The sequence below is a fragment of the Orycteropus afer genome, unplaced genomic scaffold (assembly GCF_000298275.1).
Source record: "Orycteropus afer afer isolate SDZICR_OR568_19922 unplaced genomic scaffold, OryAfe1.0 scaffold00248, whole genome shotgun sequence".
Lineage (NCBI taxonomy): Eukaryota > Metazoa > Chordata > Mammalia > Tubulidentata > Orycteropodidae > Orycteropus > Orycteropus afer.
Window position 1 is genome coordinate 4,898,839 of NW_006921835.1, and position 16,764 is coordinate 4,915,602.

At 38.9% G+C, this 16,764-nt stretch overlaps 1 protein-coding gene across 1 annotated transcript in view; it reads right to left on the reverse strand.

The window, feature by feature from the left end:
• Nucleotides 1-16,764, reverse strand: part of SLC44A5 (solute carrier family 44 member 5) — a 150,091-nt gene that overhangs the window by 44,370 nt on the left and 88,957 nt on the right. The window contains exons 7-9 of the mRNA XM_007949632.1: nt 16,504-16,627; nt 14,979-15,062; nt 6,374-6,486 (exon numbers count right to left, since the gene is read on the reverse strand). Coding sequence (XP_007947823.1) covers nt 6,374-6,486; nt 14,979-15,062; nt 16,504-16,627 — 321 coding nt within the window. The remainder of the gene's footprint in view (nt 1-6,373; nt 6,487-14,978; nt 15,063-16,503; nt 16,628-16,764) is intronic.

Here is a 16,764-nt window from a genome sequence, read left to right on the forward strand (position 1 = left end):
TAAGTCTCAAGGTCGGCAGAGCACTGCAGGCTGCTGAAAAACAACATGGCTACATGCAGGGTCCAAGCCTGCCATAGGCTAGAGACCATTCCCCAAGGCTTCTGCTTATATACAGGAAGCAGACCACATTCCTTAAGGCAGCTACTCAGCTGCTTATGGTAGATCCCACCATGGAGATGATTGCCAGTCTCATCATGGGGAAAAACTACCATTAGTTGCCCAGCCACTTAACCAGGCCCAGCCAAGTTGACACACAAACATAACTACCACATCCTGCATCCAGGCAGTTCTCAGTGCAGAGGCTCTGTGTCCAAAGGATATGTTGTGCTCCTGGTTCTTCTTTATTGGTGGTTCTGAGGTCCCTGTGATCTCGGCTTGCTTGTTTAATCTCTTTTATATCTCAAAGGAGAGTGATTCAAGATACAACCTAATCCTGTAGATTGTATCATGCTTCATAAACATAACTGCCTCTAATTCTGCCTCATTAACATCATAAAGGTTAGGATTTATAATGCATAGGATAATAATTACATCAGATCATGAAATGGAGGATAATTACATAATACTGAGACTTATGGCTTAGCTAAGTTGATGCATATTTTTGGAGAGCACAATTCAATCTGCAACATTATCCCTGGTAACTTATTTAATTACTCTGTTCCTCAGCTTTTTTTTTTCCCTCTTCATCTCCACTTGCTAACTTCTTCAAGTATTTTCTCAGATCTCTTCTCCAAAAGACTTACTCGATTAATATTATTTTCACCCCTAGGCTTACAATAACACTCTCAATTCTCCCTTAACTGACCTACTTTTTATTTTTCCATAGAAACTATCACCTTGTAATATATAATTTAGTTAGACTGTAAGTATCAACTGAACAAGAACATTTATCTGTGTTTACTGTTGTATCTCAAGAGGCTATGCATGACAGTGCCTGACATGACAGTTACTAAATAGACATTTGCTGCATAAATCAATGTATAAATAGATACAGATTTCTCTTTCCTTACTCTCTTTTGTATAATTAGAACTTGTTTTATCTGTGGATTCATGGTTTTCTCCACCAATCTTTCAAATATGTCTGATGTTGGTTAGATGCTTCTAAACAAGCTTCTGTTTCTCAACCACATGATCATATTTCTGTCTCCATGTCACATTCTGCTGTATTTTGGATAATTACTTCATTTTGAGGTCATTAGTTCTATTTTTCTGTTTAAGTTGTTTTTAATCTCAACAATCATATTCATCATTTTTTAAAAGTTCTATTTAGTTCATCTTCATATATTTTTGTGACTCTATTTTTAATTCTTTAAATATTTTATACATGGTTATTTCATATTCTAGATTTGTTGTTTCCAATATCGGAACTTCTTTGATATCTCAATCTTATGTCTGTAGTTTCTGTGATTCTCATATCTGAATATTGTTTGCATCTTTGGTAATCTTTGATTGTGACTCATACTTTGTTGATTTTAATCTGTGGAAACCTAGTAACCTGAATTGAGGGTGCTTTGATCCAGAGGGGATTTACATTTGTTTTCTTGGGACCAAAAATATTACCAAACTGGGGTCACCTTAGCCATTTTCCAGGATCCCAGGCTTACGCCAAGAGTTTCAGATCTGATTTCCTACTCTGCTACTGGCTTAGGTCTAAGACTCCTGATTCTATCATTGATGTGGGCAACTCAGCATTTCATATGTGTTTTCTACCCATACTACTTGGATTTAAGCTCATGAGTTTTAAAGTAATTTTCCTTTTGGAGATAGTTCCTAGATACTCATTAAAATAATACAATATGATAAAATACAATACAATATTATTCTTAATGTCATTGTTTTATAGCAAAAGAACATTTTAGATTATTTAGTTACCTCATATGAGTGGATGTAGAAGTCTCATCAGTGTTTTCCTATTTCTTTTTCTTTTCTCTCTTCTACCTGAGATTATTTGAAAGCTATGACTCCTGTGTTGAAAGTCCTATTTTCCAAATAATGATACTGCACCCCAACAATAATAGATACTATTTACTGAACATTTACCATGTGCTAGGCAGTTTTCTAGGAGCTCTGATAGCATAGTGCCTAAGGCATTTGACTGCTAACCAAAAGGCTGGCGGTTCAAACCTACCAGTCACTCCTTGGAAAGAAGATGGGGTAATCTACTTCTGTAGTGATACTGCCTTGGAAACCCAAGGAGGGGTCGCTATGAGTCAGATCTGACTCGATGGCAGTGAGTTAGGTTAGGTTAGGCAGTTTTCTAAGTACCATGTACAGTATTTTGGTTAAAACTCACAAATTCCTATGGTATAGTTGAGGAAACTGGATTAGAGAGACATCATACTTAATCACACAGTTAATATGTGATTAATCTGGGACTGTACCTTATTCATTCTCCAAATCCATGCTCATAGGCACAGTATTATATGGTCTCTCCTGTGTACCTTTTAACTTATTCTAGTCAATGAGAATTGCTGTACATGGGCAACTGACAACCTCTATAACATGGCTTTTTCTTTGCTCAGTACTACACATTCATCTTGTTTTCCTAGTGCATAGGCTGTTCTCAGTAGGAAATGGTTGATTTCTGTTCAGGTTATCTTTGTGCTGTTCTAATAGGAGATACCACAAATGAGAGGGCTTTAACCAACAGGAGTTTATTCCTCCAATTTGGAGGCTTTAAGTCCAAGTTCAAAGTGCCAGGCTCTAGGGGCTAGAAAAAAAGCCCCTCAACCTTGGGCTTTAGCTCTGTCTCCTGCTCCCAGCTCACTGAAGCTAGAGGCTTTTCTTCACTAAGACAGATGCTGGCTGCTGGCTACTGAGACTGACAAACCCAAGGTTTGCAAATAAAAAGGCATAGTCCTGATGTTACCAAATCACATGGCAGGCCACTGAAAATCCCAAGGTCAGAAGAACATGGCAGGCTGCTGAACAATGACACAGCTCCATGCAGGATTCAAGCATGTCATAAGCTAGAGACCATTCCCAAAGCTGTTTCTTACATATGGGAAGCAGACCATATCCCTAAAGCAGCTACTCCATGGAGGGTAGATCCCACCATGGAGTTGATTCCCAGTCTCTTCATGGGGAATAACTACCTCCAGCTGCCCAGCCACTCAACCAGGCCTAGCCAAGTTGACATACAAATTTAACTACCATAATTCCACCCCTTGTCAACTTAGCACCTGTCTAGATCTTCAATGGGTGGTATCTGTACAGATATCCTTCATTGGGTGACCCAGTCCCCTAGTTCCTGAATGGTGACCTCACCCACTTGGCCTGGCAGGCCCTTTTTCTCTCCCTCTTGGACATGGCAGCCCTGCCCCCTCACTCTTGGGGAGCAGCTTGACTCCATCCCTCTAGCGCACATGAATGAGCAGCCCCACCCTCCAGAACCCAGTTGGTGAAGATCTGGCTCTTTGAAACCTAGGGGCCTGTGGTGGTTCTACTCCCAAAGGCCACGGTCCTACCCTTGAGGCCAAGGCAGTTCTGTTTCCTGTTTTCTTGGTCTCTCCACTTTTGCCAATTAATGTCTAAGGGCAACCTACTCTGCCAGGAATCTTCCTGCCCAAAGGACACTCAGCTTTCTTGCTCCGTGGGCTGGCCAACCTGCTACTCTATCTTCATGCCAGTCTCTCTACCAATTAATGCCTGAAGGCAACCTACTCTGCGAGGAAGCTGCCTACCCACTGGCACCTGGCATTCTCCTCCATGGGCTGGTAAGGCTGTTGGTGTTTAATGCCGGTCTCTAGGTTCTGCTACTACTGTCTCTCACGCTGGTATCTCTCTGCCAGTTTCTTGGCTCTCGTGCTGCCATCACTCATGTCACATGCAAGGGTCTCTCTGCCAGGATCTTGGGTCAAGGACACACTCTACTCCTGTTTCCACATTTTAGGTATCTGTCAGAGCAGCACCCTACTCTCTCAGTACTATATTCTGTTCTGGTTACCTCTGTGCTGCTCTAACAGAAGATACCACAAATGGGATGGTTTTAACAAACAGAAATTTATTCTTCCAATTTGGAGGCTTTAAGTCCAAGTTCAGAGTGCCAGGCTCTAGGTGCTAGAGAAAAGCCCCTTAACCCTGGGCTTCAGCTCTGCTTCCTGCTCCTGGCCCACTGAAACTAGAGGCTTTTCTTCACTCAGACAGTTGCTGGCTGCTGAGACTGACAAGTCCAAGGTTGGCAAGTAAAAAGGCACAGTCCTGATGTTACCAAACCACATGGCAGGCCATTGATTCAAGTCCATTGAAAGTCCCAAAGTCAGCAGAGCATGGCAGGCTGATGAACAATGACACAGCTACATGCAGGGTTCAAGCATGCCATAAGCTAGAGCTCATTCCCAAAGCTGTTTCTTATATATGGGAAGCAGACCATATCCCTAAAGCAGCTACGCAGCTGCTTGTGGTAGATCCCACCATGGAGCTGATTGCCAATCTCATCATGGAAAATAATTACCACCAGCTGCCCAGCCACTCAACCAGGCTTCACCAAGTTGACACACAAACTTAACTACCACAGTTTCCTAGTGCCCATGATATGTATAGAAAGTTGCCCAACATAGTAGCACTTGTGAACCTAGTTGCACATTTCTTCACCCAGTGAACATCTTCAACCTTACTTGCCTAATTGCTAGGCCACATTAGGTAGAGAGTACATAGGAGGTTAAATATATTGTCTTATCTTCGCTTTCAATATATTGACCATCTTTCTCCCTTTTGCCTTGCCAAGGTTAAAGTATAACCAGTTGGTGATGTCAGTCACAGACTTTACTGTCCTTCCCTTCTTGAAGACAGTAAAGGAGTGACTGAATCACATGTCCAGACTCTCCTGTGGCAAAGGGCAGGGACTACTCTGAGTTCCAAGCAGGAACACAAAAACTTGTATACAAAAAGTTTTGTTCTTTTTTTTTAATTTTCTGATTAGGGGACTGCAGTCTTTGTTGTCTTTCTCCATCAGACTGACCCACTTTTGACCTATTATCTGGCTGTGCCCCAGGAGGAAGCTCAGGTGGGATTATGAGGAGCTGCAGAGCAGGAGCAGATAAGGAGTACCTGTGGAGGCCTGAACTATTAGTTATAAACTCATTGAGGATGAGGACAATAACAATAACCCAATACAAAATAAGTCCAATACAAAAGGACTGAGTGGTTCCTATGTTCCAGGCACAGTTGTAAGAAATTTATATGCACTATCTCATTTGATTGATCTCATAACTTTCTGATATGGTGATACTAATTTATAGATGATGAAACTAGTTTTTTCAATCATTAAGAAACTTTTTCAAAGTTACCAATTTTAAGTTATAAAGCTGGGATTTGAACCCAGGCTAACTGCAGAACCTAAGGGTTCTAATGGCATTCATATACTAATATGTGTAAATCTCTCTTTGAGTGACAGAGAAACAGGAGATTGTTACTTTTAGTTTCTGCTACAATAAAACTGGGTTGTCAATCCAAATATTGTAGGGGATTTTTTTTTTTTTTTTAATAGAGATATCTCAAAGACTTATATATAGGCCCTTACATTTTTATTTTTTTAGAAGATTGAAAGGAAACTGCCACTAGTCACATACTGTTCCATGGGAGGGAGTCCCTGGGTATTGCAAACAGTTAACATGCTTGGGTGCTAACTCAAAAGTTGTTGGTTCAAGTCCACCCTGAGGTGTCTTGGAAAAACACTTGGCAATTTACTTCCAAAAAATAAGCCATTAAAAACCCTATGGCATGCATTTCTCCTCTGATACACATGGGGTTGCCATGAATCAGAATCAACTCAATGGCAACTGATTCAATGGAAGTTAATTCCTTCTTTTAGTGTTTACATATATTGCTTTTTGGAGGAACTGAGTTAGTGGTTAAATTTCAATCTTGAAATAAAGTAACTCTCCATCTAATAATTATAATTTGGAATACCTGTCTCTACAGTGATGCATAATTGTGTAGTACTGACCAGTTGTTAAAAGGTAAATTAGTATCTGGACTAAAAGTACTACCTGGGTTGAAGGAGAGAAATATATCACATTTCTGTAACTATGTAGACCTGGCATTTGATTAGACAGAAAAGATAAAGGAATTAGAAGGGAGAAAAAAGGATACCTAAAATGTTTTTCATTAATCTAAAAGAATTTTTTTTTTTTCTCCTTCTTAATATCCATGAGGCATGAGACCAAAGGCTGGTAGGGAGAAGAGTGGAATATACTTATAGCAAACAGGTATACAGACATAATATACTGAAAATTAAATTTTATCAATTGAACATATTTTTGTAAAGAATAATTGAATCAACCACAAGTAAATGCTTTGTGGTAATTACTAATGGCATCTGAAAGGAAAGATTATATAGATATTTGATAACTTTAAGAGAATTGATACCTACCATATCCTATAATTCCAAGTACACCGAACATGAAGACCCAGAAGAGGAATCCAGCTGTGTACCTCAGGAGTAGCAAAAACATCCAACTGAGGACCATGGCAATAAACAGGCCACTAGAGGAAAAAGCCCACAACAAAGACAACTATCAAGTGTGCTGAACATAACTAAAACACCAAGATATTGTTGTTTTCTATTCAAATGATTCTCAGATTATTTTAATTTCACTACAGAAACATTTGTAACTTTAAAAGGTATAGAAACAATGGTTTCTATTGAGATTTTAATATTAAAGAGTAGGACCATCAGGGACTTTATAATACAGGAAATATCACTATGTGCCTAGGTCAAGTAAAGTTACAAGGAAAATCATATTCTTCCAACCTACAATTTTGGACTATCTGCAACAGTTGCCATTTTCTTTCTTTTTTCTTTTTTTGCTTCACCTGACCAAAAAAAAAAAAAAAAAAAAAGCCCTCAAGTTGACTCCAACTCATAGTGACTCTATAGGACAGAGTAGAACTTTCCCATCCGGTTTCCAAGGCTGTAAATCTTTATAGACGCAGGCTGCCACATCTTTCACCCACAGAGAGGCTGGTGGGTTCGAATTGCTAATTTTCTGGTAAACAGCCAAGCTCTTAGCCACTGCACCACCAGGGGTCCTTCACACCTGCGCTAGGTGATAAATTACATATTATGATGAGTTTGTGTTGATCTATTTACCTGGTGACTAATGCAAATCTGCTGTAATATGACTGCTTAGAAGTTAAGTGAAGAGCCTTAGGAGCAAGAAGACAAGAAAAACAACACAGTTCCTAAACCCACGATTTTGTGCTCATTACAACTAGGCTGTAATTGGCTCTAGTAGTCTATTTCAGGTTCCCAGTAATCTGTGGGACATTAATTGGAAACATGGTAAGGCTTCTGTGTTTCCTGGGCCAAGCTGCTTTCTCAGACAATCAATAGCATGACTATTCTACTTCTGTTTTAATTTCTTTCTGGGTTTGACTGGGCAATAGAGAAGCTCCCCCCCCCCCATTTTCAGGTTAAGGTCATCTTGAATTCTTCGGATATGATTACCTTAAAGAGAACTCATTAAGATTGGAAACTTGATTGACTCTTCTATTAAGAACTGACACCTCTGGTGTTATTTGCAAGTTTCCAAGCATAGCAACAGACAAGAGACTGGTATGTTTATTGAGTCTATAGTTTCAGTGTTATCATTTTAAATCTAAATAATTACTATCACTGAGTAGATGACAACATGGATAGAAGTACTACCTACTTACAGTCTGGCAGAGCCTTGCTTTTAATTTCAGAAGCCACTGCTTCTTAAAATCACAGATACTTTAATGCTTAAATACTCAATATGGTTAAAGGGCTGTTCTATGGCAGAGTCCAAGGGGAATATCCAAAAATGTCAGAAGTGGGGGAAAAAAAGCTTGCTTATTTTTGTATAGCTTGTTTATGTTTTTAAATTCTTGGATAAAAATTCTAGCGAAGTTGGACACTATTGTTCCAAGATAACCTTAAACCTTAAAATAAAATATCCCCTGAAGTCTTCTTAAAACCAAACAATAATTTAGCTTAACTAATAAATAATGTATGGGTTGAGTATTGCACTCCTTTAAGATCTGTCTATGAGGGATCAAACTGATAACAGCAATTTGAAAGATTAGATAGGAAACTTAGGGGGCAGTGAGTTTATTAATGGAGGAGGAACAACCACAAAAGGAGAGTGAGAATGGCTGCACAACTCAAAGAATGTAATCAATGTCATTGAATTGTACATGTAGAAATTGTTGAAATGGTGTCTGTTGTACTGTGTATATTCTTAACTACAACAACAAAAATAAAATAAATTATAGAAAATTATTCTAGTGGAATAAACTAAGTCCTGGTAGAGTGTACTTTAACTTTGTATTTGTAAAATGAATAGAAGCTAAAGAGTTATAAATAATTGTTATAATGAAATGTGCAAAGACCTCACGTTAGAAAAACAAAAGAGAAGAAATTCTGCACTTCTCAAGCTGAAAGAACTGAAGAAAAAATTCAAGCCTTGAATTGCAATATTGAAGGATTCTATGGGTGAAATACTGATTGATGCAGCAAGCATCAAAAGAAGATGGAAGGAATACACAGAATCATTGTACAAAAAAGAACTGGTTGATGTTCAACTATTTCAGGAGATGGTATATGATCAAGAACCAATGGTACTGAAGAAAAATGTCAAAGCTACACTGAAGTAATTGGTGAAAAACAAGGTTCCAGGAATTTCCAGAATATCCATTGAGATGTTTCAACAAACTGATGCAGTGCTGGAGGTGCTCACTCATCTATGCCAAGAAATTTGGAAGACAGCTCCCTGGCCAACTGACTGGAAGAGATCCATATTTGTGCCCACTCCGGAGAAACATGATATAACAGAATGCAGAAATTATAGAATATCGTTAATATTGCAGGCAAGTAAAGTATTGCTGAAAGTAATTTAAAAAAGGTTCTGTGATATGCAAGCTGGATTCGAAAGAGGAGATGGAATGAGGGATGTTACTGCTGATGTTAGATGGATGTTGGCTGAAAGCAAAGAATACCCGAAAGATGTTTACTTGTGTTTTATTGACTACTCAAAAGCTTTCAACTGTGTAGATCATAACAAATTATGGATAACACTAAGAAGAATGGGAATGCAAGACCACTTAATTGTACACCTGAGGAAACTGTTATAGACCATGAGGCTGTTGTTCAAACAGAACAAGATTATTTTGCATGGTTTAAAATCAGGAAAGGTGTATGTCAGGGTTGTAGCCTTTCAAAATACTTATTCAATCTGTATGCTGAGAAAATAATCTGAGAAGCTGGACTATATGAAGAAGAATGCGACATCAGGATTGGAGACTAATTAACAACTTGAGATATGTAGATGACACAACCTTGCTTGCTGAAAGTGAAGATGACTTGAAGCACTTGTTGTTGTTGTTATGTGCCGTTGAGTTGGACCTGATTCATAGCGACCCCTCCTTGGGTTTCCAAGACAGTATCACTACAGAAGTAGATTGCCCAACCTTCCTTCTGAGGAGTGGCTGGTGGGTTTGAGCCACCAGCCTTATGGTTAGCAGTCAAGTGCCGTATGCACTACGCTACCAGAGCTCCTTCTTTTTCTGTTTTTCTTCTTCTTCTCTCTGTTTCTTTCTCTCTCTCTCCCTTTGATCCTGCAGAGAGGGTGCTCAAGTCCTGCTGCCTCCACAGTCTGCAGAACTAGCACCAACCCTCTGTGGTCTCAGTGTGCACAGTAAGCACCACGTTCCTGCTGCAGCCATGTTTGGTGACTAGTGCTTGCACTAATATTGTTCTACTTTTTTTTCTCTCTTTTTAAACTCTTTCTTTCTTCTTCTTAGTTCTTCCTTCTTTCCCTCCTCCTTTTATCTTTTCTTTTTTTTTACAACTCCTTAACTTTTTCCCTGTAAGTCAGGAGGCAGTAACACTATCCAGTCATACCTATCACACCTGCTTCACCACCCAGTGGGCAAGTGCCACCACCTGCTACAGCACCACTAGATTGATGGCATGCTGCAGCAAACACCCATGTAGTCTTCCCTCAGCCACCTGTGATTACAGACTTGCACCCACACTTCCAACTGCTATTAAATTCGCCTGGATACAGGTGGTGAGAACCCCAGTGTTGACAACTAGTAACCAGAGTAGCATGCTCACCCCATTGCCTGGATATATTAAAGTAAAACAAAAAAATAAAATTGAAGCAGACCAACATACAATCAACAAATGAATACAACAACAATACGTGTTGGAGACAAAAGACAACTTCAAATCACACACACAATCAGAAGAAGATGGCTCAAACAAGTGAGAAAAATACAGGGCCAGAAGGGATTTCAAAATGGAGTCTTGTCAGTAGTCTCCACATTAATTCCCTCTAGCATCTTAGTGTCTGAAAAATTAAGTACAGCAGTTTGAAGTATGGATTCTGGTGCTCTGAACAGCTCACTGAGTCAGAGTACACCAAACTCAGGGGAGTAGGATTAGAAAGGAGAAAGGGACAGGGGAAAAAAAAAATAACAAGAACAGGAGATCTACCCTGTGGAGCACCAACAGGCAGGTAAGAAAGGCCATTGGAGACCTCCCTGGGGGAGCGCTGACCACCAGGTGAGAAAGGCCATCTGAGACCTCCCTGGATTAAGGAAGAAGACACACCACACCAGCATACCAGCCACCACACCAGCATACAAGCAACCACTCCAAGGATCTACCTTCAGCATTTGATTTTATCAGTAACTTGTGTCAGCTGGGTGTGAGCAGGCACTTCCTGTTCTGCTGAAACCCAAGCAGAGAGTCCATTGGTGCTGCAAGAGGGTAGGTCCAGGGAGGTGCCCCCACAGAAGATCACTGAACAGTCTTGGGTCAGCTTTTTGGCACTGAGGGGCCTGCACTTGACTTTTTCAGTAATTTTGGGACCACTGGGTGTGAGCGGGCATTACCCTGATTCCAACACTGCTGAAACTGAGCAGATCTTTGGTGCCACAAGTGGGCAGGCCCAGAGAGGAACTTCCACAGCAGATCATGGTGTGGGCCAGAGATGCAAGTGCATGTGCCCTGGGAGGAATTTCTGCCATGGATCATGGGTGTGAGCCAGGACCACAAGTGGGCAGTCCCAGAGAGGAGCTCCCACGGTGGATCGCAGAGCCAGGCAGTTGTCTTGGGTTGGCTTTTTGGCACCAAGGGGCCTCAGGAGCAGGGCTTTTGCCTATGTCTGAGCCTGGAAGAAAGTGGTGACCCCCTAACAATGGAGTCTTTGCTGAACTTGAGCTGCAGGCCTGTGAATAACAGTACAACATCATCATGAGCAGCCCTCTCAAAGCCCTAGAAACCACCCCTAGCAACAGCGAGCTTTTCTTCTTTCTCTCTTCTGCTCCCGCCTTCTCCATGAATAACCTCACTCATACAATAGAAGAAATCACATTCAGTCACCGTAATACCTCCCACTTTGAATTCTAAATCCTCTTTATGACAAGCAGAGACCCATATCCATGTTCCACATGGTGATTCCATCATCACAAAGAAAACTGCAGAGCAACCCAGCATACCTGAATTAATAACTGAAAAAAAATAAAATACACCAGCTTCCCCTTTTCAAAATATTAAATCATAAAACCAAGACAAAACAAATCAACACATAACCCACACTTAAAGACAACCTCAAAATGTCTAGGAAACAACAGGCAACCTCAAATCAACCAAAAAAACAGGAAAAGGCATTAGAAGCAAAACCACAAACAAAGGTCTCACTAAACATGAAGAGGAGTCAATAGAATTATCTGAGAAGGAATTTAGAAGATATGTTTATAGAGCTTTACAAGAACCTAAGGAAAACCCAAACAGAAGCAAGGAGAACACAGTCAGTTCCTTAGAAGAACTCAGGAAAATCTTATAAGAACAAAATAACAAGATCAATGCACAATCAGAACTCATACGAAAACATCAGTTAGAAATCCAGAAGATGAATACCAAAATTACAGAATTACACAATACAGTAGAAGCACAAAAGAGTATGATAGAACTGGTTGGAGAATGCATATCCCAACTGGAAGACAAATCCCTGGACATCAGCCTGTATGAAGAAAAATCAGAACAAAGATTTAAGAGAAAAGAAGAGAACCTAAGAGTTATATGGGATGATATGAAAAGAAACAACATAAGCCTCATCAGAATTCCAGAACAAGAAGTGAAAAAAAAAAAAAAAAACACTGAGAAAATTGTGGAAGACCTACTAACAGAAAACTCCCCCCATATCATGAAGGAAGAAAAGATATTTGTCCAAGAAGCTCATAGAACCCCACACAAAATAGACCCCAAGAGAGAAACACTGAGGCACATTATAATCAAACTCTCCAAAACCAAAGACAAAGAAAAAATTTTGAGAGCCGCCCAGGACAAAAGAAATATTACCTATAATAATCAAACAGTTAGGCAGAGGTCCGATTACTCAACAGAAACCATGCAGGCAAGAAGGCTAATGGGATGGCATATATAAAACACTGAAGGAAAAGAACTTCCAATCAAGAATCCTATGTTGTTGTTGTTGTTATGTGCCGTCGAGTCAGCCCTGACTCATAGCGACCCCTTCTTGGGTTTCCGAGGCAGTATCACTACGGAAGTAGGATTGCCCAACCTTCCTTCCGAGGAGTGGCTGATGGGTTTGAACCGCCAGCCATCTGGTGAGCAGTCAAGTGCCTCAAAATTATTCATCAAATATGAGGGAAAAATCAAGGCATTTCCAGACAAACAGAAATTAAGGGATTTTGTGAAAACCAGACCAACCCTACAAGAAATGCTTAAGGAAGTCCTTTCAGTAGAGAACCCACAACAGAGATCAACAAAATCAGGATATGTGACATCAACACTAAAACCAAATCAGAAATAGAAACTCAAAATAAGATCATAAAACATTGTACACTAAAAACCAAGGAAGTCAATCAGCACACGACAACAGCAACTAACATATTAGAGGGAATAAAACTTCTAGGTACAAACTTCTGAATGGAGAGGAAAACAGACAATGTCTTCACAGAACACACTGTTCTGAAAATGTAGAGACAAGACTGTACTCCAAGGAAACCACAGAGAAAATGAACAATCCTTCTAAGCAAATCCAGAAGGATTTAATAAGGGTTTAATTAGCACAAAACCAACAATAAAGAAGAGAGGAAGCACACCCAATGAAAGAGCCCCCAAATCAAAAGATGCATGGAAACAATTAGTCCAAAAGACTAGTGGACCAGGTGAACCCCAGTCTCCATGATTCTGAGATCCAAAGAACTAAATGATGTCTAGTTACCACTGCCAACCACTGTGAAAGGGATCACAATAGAAGGTCCTGGATAGAGTGGGAGAAAAATGTGGGACCAAATTCAAAATCATAAAAAAGGTCAAGTTTAGTGTTCTGATAGAGAACTGACTCTAGTGGAATCCCTGAGACTGTGGTCCTTAGACACCATTCCATCCTGGAACTGAACTAACTCTTGTGGCTCAACTTTCAGCCAAGCAATAGACAGGCCTATAAGGCGAAGAGTAGCACCAGAGAGGTATGCATTCCATAGAACAACCAACCAAACAAGATCTAAAGTGTAGCATTTATCCAGGGATAAAGTTCAGAAGGCAGGAAGGAATAGGAAAGAGGATGAATAGAAATGGTAAAGACAGGGAGGAAGTAGGAAGAGTGCTGTTACATTGTGAAGATTGCAATTAGTGTCACAAAACAAAATGTGTAGGACTTATTGAAAGGAAAACCAGTTTGCTTTGTAAATTTTCACTCACCCAAATCACAATTAAAAAATTAAAAAAAAAAAAATGTTCATTGCTCATCAGGATGAAAAAATTAAGATGCTATGTAGAAGATAGAAATATGTGTGTATGAATAGCTATGTACACACACACACACACACATACACAGTAGATAAGAGGAACCGAGACAGGGAAGAAATTATTTGTAACTGAAGAAGTCAGGAAATACAGTAAAATAAGGCAATTTTAAATGATGAGGTGGAGTTGTCCAGAAGGATGGAGAAGAATATGCCAGGTTACACAGTATAAGAATGTGTACATTTTCTGATGTACTCAGAATATAATCATGGAACATAAGTGGTGATGAGTCTGGGAAACTAAGTTGGGCCAGGTTGTAAGGGGTCTTCTAAAAGTTTGAAAAAGTTTCAACTTTTTTCTTCAATCATTAGGGAACAACAGATGTTTTTAAGCACCAGGAGAAGACACAACAGCCAGATAATGATAGCCTCAGATATGTCAAACACATTTACATGGCCTAGTAAAGTGATTGCATTTTTCCTCATCTTTCTAAGAATGAAACTCTTAGTCTGATATATTTTAGTCTTCACTACTTTTCATATATCTCTTCAGTTCCTCACAATGACCTTTGAAGATAATCATAACAATTATGTAGAAGAGATGTATTAAATAATATGCATGATCCTTTGGATGTCAAGGAAGAAGCTAATAAACAAAAGAGAACCAGAGAAATAACACCAAAACTACTACATCTATCTGAGATAAGAAGCAAATGTGCAACAGATACTGCTCCAAGGGACTTGAAGTGTATGTTTGTAAGAGTATTTCCATTGGTAATGTAATGAATATAATTAAAAATTTACATTCTTAGAAATTTCTGCTAACAATGGACATATTTACAAATATTTACTCTATCTGAAAAATGACAATCCAAAAATTACAAATATTTATTCCATCTGAAAAGAAAGTAGCAGGAACTGAAATCTGAGTCAACCTTTTATTCATATATGTTGTTGTTGTTGTTTTGCCGTCAAGTCGGACCCGACTCACAGCGACCCCTCCTTGGGTTTCCAAGGCAGTATCACTACGGAAGTAGGATTGCCCAACCTTCCTTCCGAGGAGTGGCTGGTGGGTTTGAACCGCCAGCCTCCTGGTGAGCAGTCAAGTGCCTTAGGCACTACGCTACCAGAGCTCCTTTTATTCATATATAAGAATTAATCATTTGAGGAAAGACTTCTGCACACCTAAAAGCAGAAAGGGGTTGGAGATGAAACACTTATATATTTTCACTTACATGAGAATCCAAAACCAAGACGTTGAATAGTCTTCAAACACTTTTGTTCCAATTGACCTTGCTTTAAGAAGTCTATTGACACCACTGAATTCAAAGAAGAAAAACATCAATTATTTTTGGACTACCACTATTATGATATCTTATTATGATAAAAGAAGTTTTACAAGCTACTATTCAAAGCATGTTTTTAGAAACCACTATCAGTACTGTCTTGCTTCCCAGACACAATGATACATAAAAGGTCACTTTGATAACCCTGTATAGACACACACACAGAATACAGTTGAAAAATGGTTAACAGATCTTCTTCCAAAATACACAACATGGTCTCAAATTGCAGAATACTCACTGTAAGAACATAATTTAATGATCAGCTTTCAACTTTCAAAATCCATAGCACCAAGAATGAGCATCATCCTTAATTGCCCTAATGCAGCACTTTAAAAATGTCCTTCTCTAACCCTCCCACAGTTCTCTAGCAGTAGAGTATGATGCGGCACACACAGAAAAGTGCACAAATGTGTAACGTCTAGTTTGATGAATTGTTAAAATGAACATACTACTATAACCACAAGACACCTATGTCAACAAATAGAACACTGTCATCTACTCCTCCCAGGTGCCTCAATTACACCTCTCTTCCCCTAAAGTAATGACTACCTTAACTTTTGTGATAAATCTCCTAGTTTTCTTTAGTTTTATGATTTACATATGCATCAGTAGGCAATTTAATTTAGTTCTGTTTGTTTTTTTGATTTTATCAATGAAATCATACTTGTATTATTATTTTGTGATTTCTTTCACAGTTTCATATTTATGAAATTAATCCATGTTGCTATTATATTTTAAACATGTAGGAATTGCACCATTATACCTGGATTGCTAAAGTTTTCCAAGAAAGATAAATCCATTTTAAAAAAATTCATTTTTAATTTTCAATTCAACAACTGAGTTTTGCAATGATACTCCATGTTTTCTGGGGAAAAACACCTCCCAATAATGTGTAGCTCATGGTGTGCACAGCCAAGGGAAACAGTAAATTTTCTGCACTGCAGTCAGTGTATAGAAATTCAGTAAAGTATTGAAACAGCATTGTCCTGACTGTGTCTCCTTTTTTAACCCAACACCTACTTTCAAAACATCTGGTAGTTTCATTATTTCAGTCATCTAAAAACCATGGTGTCTTAAATACCATTTTTTAAAAATTATGTTCAATCACAAAGTACATTACATAAAGATCTTTCAATATGTTTCCTGATGTCACATTTCTATATTTGGTAACAAAAAAATTTAACCATTTTGAAAAACACTGGGTGCTACGTATTGTCCTTTCTAAATCTTTCTGGTTTCTTCTGCTTTGCCTGCTTTCTTAATACACATATACCAAGTTCTCCAACCCACAAAGACATGTACATTTCATAATAATATATAACTCTTCTAGAACCCTTCACCCAATGAGAGTTTGAGTGTTGGGTACCACAAAGTGATACATCAAAACTGAAAATGGGAATACAAACAAACATACTTTGCAGCTGCCCTGAGTTCCATAACATTTCTTGTCTTTCCACTTCCATCCTCAAATGTTGTCTTATTTCCTATGGTCAAAGTGCCATTGTTGGTAGAGAAGTCAGGGAAACATCTCTGGAGAACTGTAAAAATAATTAAAATTATGGTAATCACTTGTTTCTTTCTTTTTTTTTTTTTTCCCCCTTTGTATTGTTATACATTCTGTTATTTAAAATCAAAATTTTGCTATACAATGTGTAAATTGCTCGGTATAGATAGC